This window comes from Eucyclogobius newberryi, unplaced genomic scaffold (genome assembly GCF_026437365.1).
Source record: "Eucyclogobius newberryi isolate DKJ021-1_F unplaced genomic scaffold, fEucNew1.0.hap1 SCAF_10, whole genome shotgun sequence".
Classification (NCBI taxonomy): domain Eukaryota; kingdom Metazoa; phylum Chordata; class Actinopteri; order Gobiiformes; family Gobiidae; genus Eucyclogobius; species Eucyclogobius newberryi.
The window spans coordinates 11,936,103-11,945,933 of NW_027315724.1; the positions used below are offsets into that span (position 1 = coordinate 11,936,103).

Below are 9,831 nucleotides of genomic sequence, written 5' to 3' on the forward strand. Positions count from 1 at the left end.
GTTTGTAAGCTGTCTGAAGTTTTGGGGCCTGACACTGCACTGAGACACTTTATTTTGTGTAAACCCTTTACGTATAACCATTTTACTGTGCTAATTAAATCTAATTCATAATAAAACCATGAAACATATGATTGCATTCCTACCATTTATTTTTTGTTGTCGCTTATATACATATTATATTTTACATTTCACCACGATTGCAGTAGAGCGCTGCTGTTGCTAACGAAGGTGCCGATAGCTGGAGATGACCTGCTCGAGTGACGTGAAGCTGTCTACAAAGTCCTCCTCTGTGATCCCGTGCTTGGTGTACTGATGAATGTAGGCCCTGCCAAGGAATCGAGATTTTACAATAAAGATCCCTCCAAATACGACTGCGTACATGTAAAGCTAACGTACCTAGAGGCAAACATATTCCAAGCTTTCCCCACTATGTTATCCAGAGGTTTGAGCAGAGATTGGCTGTTACTAACCAAAGTGGCCGATTTTTCATATTTATTGAAAGGAACGATAGACTTCCACGTCTTAAAGGCTTCACCAGGCGGCAACCAGGAAGCATAAAGAGCTGGTTCTTCAAAACTACCTGTAAAACACATAATATTGGCAAAGAAAGTTAAAAAATAAAAAGCCTTGTCTTTTCTTACCAGTCTCTGCGCTGTAGACATCTTTGCCTCTGAGTATGAGAAGATTGGCCAAAGATCTGTTGAAGTTGTGTGTAGGAAGTCCTCTGGTTCTTTCGTAGTTTGAGGGAGGACGCACCTGCCAATCTATACCTGGAAAAGGCCGACGTGTGAAGTAAAGTGTGCAATGTAGATTTTTTTTTTTTAAACAATACCTTCTTCCATCTTGGTGTTGGAGACGAGCATTTGACGAAGATGCTTCAGAAGCCCTGGCCAGGCGAACGCGCTGTAAGCTATAGACTCACTGGGCATTTGAGGAATCGTGCAGACGCTGAGTAGTTTATATTCTGGGTGGCATGCCAGGGAACTCACCAATTCACCTACAAGACAAACAAAATAAGGAAGATGTATAGTACAAACTTGTAAGTACAGTATTTTAAGTCAAATCTACAATTTACAGCGGATACTTTTTATTCACTACATTTGACAGCAAGTATCTGCTTCCCTACTTTTTTTTTTACTGGACTAGAAAGTACTTTTAATATGTTTTTGGGGAAATATGAGCAATCAAAAATATATATAGAATTATTCAGGACATTTGCAATATGGAAAAAATGACATTTGGACTTGATTTGAAAAGGGACAAAATTGACAAAATTTGACATTCGGATGGGTTTGTGCCTTGATTTTCTTTTTCGTTGGATGCCAGTTGGTTCTATTTTTGTCTATTCTTCCCGCTCTAGTCTTCAGTTTTTTGTTTCCCTTCTACGTTTATTTCTTATGTAAAATAAAATCTATTGACTCAAATTTGCTACGGTTGCCAAAAGATCAGCACAAAAGCAAAATCTGTGTTCAAAACTTTATCTTTAGTAGCTTTTTCTATGTGCTACTTTTTGCTACTGTATCTGTAGTTTTAGTTAAGTATCACACTTCTTCCGCCCCTGGTTGTGTGACGTTCTGAGTATTCTCTGATGCGTGGCGATGTGTTTTATCACCTAAGGGATTCCTGCTGTGGGTCCCGTAGGAGTCGGTGGTGAGTGCGGGTTGGAGCACGCTGCCGAGCTGGTGCGCGATGACTCGGTTCACGTCGCTGAAGGTGATGTGCTTGATGTTGAGCAGCCGGCTACATATTCTGTGGACGGTGTCGTTCTCGTGCACCAGTACGGCGTCGGACAGACGGTAGAGCTTAGCCAGGGTCAGCACGGAGTTATAGTTCTGGACAATGACCTGGAACAGACAGAATTCAACATCAGAAATGACAGTTGTGGGCAAACTGGTCATTCTATGGGGGAATTAATGTTCTTATTGTCCCGTGTTGAGTAATGTGCGGTCAATCCATATTCATCCTCGTTTCATTTTATTATTTCAAAAAACATCAAATAAAATATACAAAATGTTCAGCTATGGGGCAATGTTTAATAAATGTGTTGCCAACATTATAAGTGCACTATGTAACGTTTTCTGGCAGAGATTATTATTATTGCTTTGTCAGGGATATACAATATGGCATTACATTCTGTTTTGTTGTTGTTTTATGGCGGTTGGCATCCAATTGTTGTTGTTGTTGTTGTTTTATGGCGGTTGGCATCCGAGTGTTGCATTACCGCCAGACTTTATTCCTCAGACTTTTCGTAGTCCTCAGACTCTGTCGTAGTCCGTAAAAGTACTCCTTCCATTGCTTTGGTGTTACAAAGCCCATGAGGTCATGATATGTCTTTGTGACTAGAATAGTTGTTGTTTCAGAGACCAACCAGTGCTACATAAGTAAGCAACCACAGCCTGACACCAGTCTGAGGAAGAACAAGCCCTGGACTAAAACTGTGAGGAGACCTTGCTCAACACCCGGTCTGGAGAGACGGGAGATGGCGGAGGAGAGTGGATCGGGGATGGAAGACGCTCTGGACGGCGTGGAGGAGCAGCCTTTTCTGCCTGCACGTGCCCGGAAACGTAAAAAGTCTCTTAGCTCGTCCGAGGGTTCTGGGAATGAGCAGCAGGATGAGGCTGAAGCTATTGATATCCGGGGTGAGAGCAGAGACTGTAAGGTGATCATAAAGCTTGCACAGGATAGTGCATCCTTTAAGGAGTGGAATTCAGTGGCATTGTCAAAGAGCCTAACTGTAGCTGTGGGAGTGATCAAGAGTGCGAGTGTCCTTAGAGATGGCTCGCTGCTGGTCGTGTGCAAGGACGCGGCTCAGCAACGGAAGGCGATTGGAACTAAACGTCTGGGTGGAAAGGACATTCTTGTGTCTGATGCTGAAAGAAACACGGTCAGAGGAGTTATCGTAGGTGTCCCTACGGCGACGTCTGTGGATGAAGTTAAGGAGAATTTGACTGGAGTTACGGTGGTGGACGCTAGGCGTTTGAAGGTGACCCGGTTTGGGGTAAGATGTGACAGCTTGTCGGTAATGGTAACACTTGAAGGGAGGTGCCTGCCTAGTAAGGTGTTCATTGGGTACATGTGCTATAGCGTCAGGCCATATGTTCCGCCGCCCCTGCGTTGCTTTAAGTGCCAGCGCTTTGGGCATATTGCAGCGGTCTGTAGAGGGAAGCAAAGATGTGGTAAATGTGCAGGAGACCACGAGTATGGGAAGTGTGACGTGGGTGCAAAACTGAAGTGCTGTAACTGTGGGGAAGAACATAGCTCTGCCTTCGGGGGATGCAGGTTTAGCAAAATAGCTGCTGAGGTGCAGAAAATAAAGGTCTCTCAAGGTATATCCTATGCAGGTGCAGTCAAGAAAGTTTCAAGTAACGAGTTTAGAGTAAATACAGAGAGGGGAGCCAGCGCTGCTCCCAGCCAGGGCGAAATGAGAAAGGCCAGCGTGGCTCCCAAGAAGTGTGAAGGTTTCAAGAGTGGAGGTCCCAAGTGTGCAGGTTCCAGAATGAATGAGAATACCCTGGTTGTGGATAGAGAGGATTTTGTACTCTTTATGGTGGATGTTGTAAACTGTGCTGCTCAGACTCAAAGCAGAACTGAAAGGATCAGGATCATTGCTAAAGCTGCAGGGAGATTCCTTGGAACAAAGGAGCTTGATTGGGCAGATATAGAAAACAGGCTAAAGGCGCTAAATGGGAGTCGGAGTGATGGGGGTCTGCTTGTGGGGAGTCAGAGTGATCAGAGTGACGAGATGGGGGTGGGGGTGGTCTCCTGTCCTCGCCCAGTCTCGTAGACGCGCGGCTACCAAGCAGCGACATCAGTGGACATATTAAAGCCTATAGAATGAAGCCTAAAGAATAAAGCTGTACGGTGGAAGCACCGAACGTCAAAGAAGGAGAGGAAGATGAAGAAGAGTCTCCCTGGAATAAAGCCGGTTGGTCTCTGAAACAACAACAACTATTCTAGTCACAAAGACATATCATGACCTCATGGGCTTTGTAACACCAAAGCAATGGAAGGAGTACTTGTTGTTGTTGTTGTTGTTGTTGTTTTATGGCGGTTGGCATCCGAGTGTTGCATTACCGCCAGACGTTATTCCCCAGACTTTGTCGTAGTCCTAAAAGTTGTTCTTCCAGTGCTTTTACGGACTACGACAGTCTGAGGACTACGACAAAGTCTGAGGAATACAGTCTGGCGGTAATGCAACACTTGGACGCCAACCGCCATAAAACAACAACAACAACAACAACAACAACAACAACAACTGGCGGTAATGGGCTTTGTAGCACCAAAGCAATGGAAGGAGTACTTTTACGGACTACGACAGAGTCTGAGGACTACGACAAAGTCTGAGGAATAAAGTCTGGCGGTAATGCAACTCTTGGATGCCAACCGCCATAAAACAACAACAACAACAACAACAACAACAACGGACTACGACAGTCTGAGGACTACGAAAAGTCTGAGGAATAAAGTCTGGCGGTAATGCAACAATTGGATGCCAACCGCCATAAAACAACAACAACAACAACAACAACAACCGGCTTTATTCCAGGAAGACTCTTCTTCATCTTCCTCTCCTTCTTTGACGTTCGGTGCTTCCACCGTACAGCTTTATTCTTTAGGCTTCATTCTATAGGCTTTAATATTTCCACTGATGTCGCTGCTTGGTAGCCGCGCGTCTACGAGACTGGGCGAGGACAGGAGACCACCCCCACCCCCATCTCGTCACTCTGATCACTCTGACTCCCCACAAGCAGACCCCCATCACTCCGACTCCCATTTAGCGCCTTTAGCCTGTTTTCTATATCTGCCCAATCAAGCTCCTTTGTTCCAAGGAATCTTCTTGCAGCTTTAGCAATGATCCTGATCCTTTCAGTTCTGCTTCGAGTCTGAGCAGCACAGTTTACAACATCCACCATAAAGAGTACAAAATCCTCTCTATCCACAACCAGGGTATTCTCATTCATTCTGGAACCTGCACACTTGGGACCTCCACTCTTGAAACCTTCACACTTCTTGGGAGCCACGCTGGCCTTTCTCATTTCGCCCTGGCTGGGAGCAGCGCTGGCTCCTCTCTCTGTATTTACTCTAAACTCGTTACTTGAAACTTTCTTGACTGCATCTGCATAGGATATACCTTGAGAGACCTTTATTTTATGCACCTCAGCAGCTATTTTGCTAAACTTGCATCCCCCGTAGGCAGAGCTATGTTCTTCCCCACAGTTACAGCACTTCAGTTTTGCTCCCACGTCACACTTCCCATACTCGTGATCTCCTGCACATTTACCACATCTTTGCCTCCCTCTACAGACCGCTTCAATATGCCCAAAGCGCTGGCACTTAAAGCAACGCAGGGGCGGTGGAACATATGGCCTAACGTCATGGCACATGAACCCAATGAACACCTTACTAGGCAGGCACCTCCCTTCAAGTGTTACCATTACCGACAAGCTGTCACATCTTACCCGAGACCGGGTCACCTTCAACCGCCTAGCGTCCACCACCTTAGCTCCAGTCAAATTCTCCTTAACTTCATCCACAGACGTCGCTGTAGGGACACCTACGATAACTCCTCTGACCGTGTTTCTTTCAGCATCAGACACAAGAATGTCCTTTCCACCCAGACGTTTAGTTCCAATCGCCTTCCGTTGCTGAGCCGCGTCCTTGCACACGACCAGCAGCGAGCCATCTCTAAGGACACTCGCACTCTTGATCACTCCCACAGCTACAGTTAGGCTCTTTGACAATGCCACTGAATTCCACTCCTTAAAGGATGCACTATCCTGTGCAAGCTTTATGATCACCTTACAGTCTCTGCTCTCACTCCGGATATCAATAGCTTCAGCCTCATCCTGCTGCTCATTCCCAGAACCCTCGGACGAGCTAAGGGACTTTTTACATTTCCGGGCACGTGCAGCCAGAAAAGGCTGCTCCTCCACGCCGTCCAGAACGTCTTCGACCACCGATCCACTCTCCTCCTCCATCTCCCGTCTCTCCAGACCGGAGACTAGCTCTTCAACCACAAGGCCAACCCGGCCCTTTCTCTATCATAAGCCTCACAGCAAATCAGCACATGCTCGACAGTCTCTCTGGCACCCGACAGCTAAAGGGGAGATGTTGTTGTTGTTGTTGTTGTTGTTTTATGGCGGTTGGCATCCGAGTGTTGCATTACCGCCAGACTTTATTCCTCAGACGTTTCGTAGTCCTCAGACTCTGTCGTAGTCCGTAAAAGTACTCCTTCCATTGCTTTGGTGTTACAAAGCCCATGAGGTCATGATGTGTTTTTGTGACTAGAATAGTTGTTGTGTCAGAGACCAACCGGCCTTATTCCAGGGAGACTCTTTTTCACCTTCCTCGCCCTCTTTGACGTTCGGTGCTTTGGAAGTACAAAGCCCATGAGATCATGGGACGTCTTTGTTGTTTTACAAAGCCCATGAGGTCATGGGACGTCTTTGTCGTTTTATCCTTTAGAAGTCCTTCTTCCATCACTTTGGCGTTTCTAGGCCCATGAAGTCCAAGCGCGTTAGAACATCCTCTTGCTCCTCATCCTCGGCTCAGTCTCCAACACCCCCCACCTCTATAAACGTTTACCCAGCCCTGTGCTACATAAGTAAGCAACCACAGCCTGACACAAACCCTGTGACTGGATCGCCAGAACGTTCCGCAGATTGAACTCCCGCCCATTATTCCGAAACCACAAGGCCAACCCGGCCCTTTCCCTATCATAAGCCTCACAGCAAATCAGCACATGCTCGATAGTCTCTGGCACCCGACGGTGACCACACAGACCGGTCGGATGTTTGCCTATCCTACTCAGCGACCAATTGAGTCCAGTATGGCCAATCCCCATGCGGGCGAAGGCCCTTTCCTCCCAGGGGAGATTGAAGCTCAAAGCCTTTTTGTAGAACATTCCAGGTAAAGACAAGGAAGAACATTCAGCACACCAAATATGGTCGGCCTTTGGCAGGAATTTTGGAGCCACTGTGTTACTGGACGGCATCTCTATCACGTACAGGGTAGTGTGGGTCCTTGCGGGTCTATGGTCAGGAACGCGTGGGAGGAAAGGGCCTTCGCCCGCATGAGGATTGGCCATGCTGGACTCAATTGGTCACTGAGTAGGATAGGCAAACATCCGACCGGTCTGTGTGGTCACTGTCAGGTGTCAGAGACTGTCGAGCATGTGCTGATTTGCTGTGAGGCTTATGATAGAGAAAGGGCCGGGTTGGCCTTGTGGTTTCGGAATAATGGGCGGGAGTTCAATCTGCGGAACGTTCTGGCGATCCAGTCACAGGGTTTGTGTCAGGCTGTGGTTGCTTACTTATGTAGCACAGGGCTGGGAAAACGTTTATAGAGTTGGGGGGTGTTGGAGACTGAGCCGAGGATGAGGAGCAAGAGGATGTTCTAACGCGCTTTGACTTCATGGGCCTAGAAACACCAAAGTGATGGAAGAAGGACTTCTAAAACGACAAAGACGTCCCATGACCTCATGGGCTTTGTACTTCCAAAGCAATGGAATAAGAATTTTTAAGGACTACGACAAAGTCTGAGGGGAGGAAGAACTTCTATAGTGATGTCTGGGGAATAAAGCCAAAGCAATGGAAGGAGTACTTTTACGGACTACGACAGTCTGAGGACTACGAAAAGTCTGAGGAATAAAGTCTGGCGGTAATGCAACAATTGGATGCCAACCGCCATAAAACAACAACAACAACAACAACATCTATAGGATACAATAACAAAGGCATCTCATGACCTCTTGGGCTTTGACAAAGCACTGGAGGTCAAAGCACTGGAAGAACAACTTTTAGGACTACGACAAAGTCTGGGGAATAAAGTCTGGCGGTAATGCGACACTCGGCTGTCGACTGCCATAAAACAATAACAACAGCAACAACAACAAATATGCAATACAAAAGAATAAAAACATAATCAATGCCAAATTTACATTAAAGAGAAAACTTCCCATTGGGTAAAGGACATTTAGAATATTTATAACTAACTTTCTTTTCCCAAAGAAATGCATAATTTTACTCTGGAAAGATGATTCTGCTCCAACTCTAAAGTAATTTCTGATTCAAATGTCAGAATTTCTACTGCCCTCAGCTGCAGTTTTTGTTATTTTTACTCCCCCTTCCCAAATTATTATTTTTTTTCTCCAACTGAATCATACAGGTTAAAGGTCACATTTTACGTGTCCTCAAAAAACATAATAATACTTTATATAATAGCTAATCATAAAATATAAATACTAATCTAACAAACCATTTTTTTTATCATGAGCCTATTTTTAAACCATAATCAATTATCCCTGTTATGTACTAGAGAAGAGAGCAGATGTATCCACAATAGCATTAAGATCTTCATGGAGACGAGCAGGTGACAGAAAGGTTAAACAGTGCCCCTTTAAAACAAAGATGTATTGTTTTCTTGTGAATAGTTGAATGCAGCCACACCTCCCCGGAGCCATAAGGCCAGGTCAGGTGGTTCAGGATGAAGCTCTTGGGGAAAATGTCCCTCAGTTGTTGTGTTACGTAGGTGCCGACCCCTGACCCCGTGCCTCCCGCCACACTCATGATGGGCATGAGTCCTGCCAGTCGCTCGCAGCGCTCCACCTCTCTCCTCACCAGCTCCTCCACCACCTGCTGGTTCTGGGGCCCGTGGACGCAGAATCTACAACAAATAGTTAATGTGTGGAAAGGTAGAATTGTAATATTTGCTGTATACGATTTCAAATGCATTCGGTGTGAATATGGGGTATTTCTATTATATTAGTTACAATTATCAGCTAATAATAGGACTTATTGGTTAATATAGTAACTGTTTTGCCAGTTCCGGTCCAACATTTTGTGAAACGGTTTTGCTAAATGTTATATATTTATCCATTGAGTCATATTGACCACTGTCTAAAAGATTCTAGATTGGTCTGACCTGAGTGTAACAAACCACTGTCTGAAACACAAAAGCCCACACATATTATCCACTTTTAACCACGTGACAATGGTATTCTTTCACCATTGTCCTACTCAAAGTTGTATTTGTTTATAGACTAGCTTCTATTACAAAGCTGTTTCATATCAATAATGCATTTTACAATGAAAGCATGTTTTAATTATGATCTGCTTATGTAGTAGTTTAATAGTAAGTTCCAGACAAAAGCATAGCGTGTTTCTTCCATTACCCGTTGGCCCAGTTGTTGCCAGAACCCTGCTTTTGACTGAAGTGGGCCTTTTCTCCGTATCTCCACTTCCCAGACTTCAAAGCCTTTGTCATACTCTGGTTGATAACTTTGGGCTCCATGTCAATGAGCACTGCCCTGGCCTCAAGCTCTGGAAAACAGACACAAGATGAATAAGTTTATGAAAGACATCTCCAGTATTAGTTCCATTTGCTGAACGTTGAATTGCCGTGTTTGCCTTGCCGTCATCAGTGGACTATAAGCAGCCTACCTCCATTTGAAGTTTGGTGGAAGAAGCGCTCGTGGCTCGCGGCGCGGTACGTGCTCCTCTGACCGTCGCGTGCGTCGTTGGAGATGACATCGAAAAGCTCGAGTCCCACTTGGTTTCCACACTGTCCGAGCTGAACTGTCACCACAGACATCGCTCCTGCTAGTTACACTTGGAGATGTTTGAGCTACAAGTGTGAAAGGTCCTTCTCTGTAACAATAACCCTGCCGTGAAAATTGCTGTAAAAAGAGCGGCTACAGTATTGATAAAGCAACTTCCTCCAGGTTTAAAGAGCAGCAGGTGAGCGCTGTCGCGGGAACATAGGCGCGAGCTGGCGCCACAAGAAGTCAAAAAGTGACTTCCTGTTTTCAAAATAAAATTAATCACTGTGGCG

At 45.5% G+C, this 9,831-nt stretch overlaps 1 protein-coding gene across 1 annotated transcript; it reads right to left on the reverse strand.

Annotated features, from left to right (window-relative positions):
* Positions 1–163: 163 nt before the first annotated feature.
* tubd1 (tubulin, delta 1) lies at positions 164–9,756 on the reverse strand. Its single transcript, XM_072461111.1, has 8 exons — positions 9,441–9,756; positions 9,173–9,320; positions 8,448–8,664; positions 1,613–1,844; positions 833–997; positions 642–770; positions 397–580; positions 164–325 (listed from the first exon to the last, which is right to left on the reverse strand). Exons 1-8 carry the CDS (start codon positions 9,589–9,591, stop codon positions 220–222), a joined length of 1,332 nt encoding a protein of 443 aa, XP_072317212.1. The 5' UTR covers positions 9,592–9,756; the 3' UTR covers positions 164–219.
* Positions 9,757–9,831: the final 75 nt, after the last annotated feature.

What these genes read in the sequence shown, in the direction of transcription:
- tubd1 (XM_072461111.1), bottom strand. Translation starts at nt 9,591, where the DNA reads ATGTCTGTGGTGACAGTTCAGCTCGGACAGTGTGGAAACCAAGTGGGA. An exon ending in GGCCTTATGGCTCCGGGGAG is followed by an intron (nt 1,845 to 8,447) that starts GTGTGGCTGCAT and finishes TGTCTGTTCCAG; the next exon opens with GTCATTGTCCAGAACTATAA. An exon ending in TGGAATATGTTTGCCTCTAG is followed by an intron (nt 326 to 396) that starts GTACGTTAGCTT and finishes ATTCCTTGGCAG; the next exon opens with GGCCTACATTCATCAGTACA.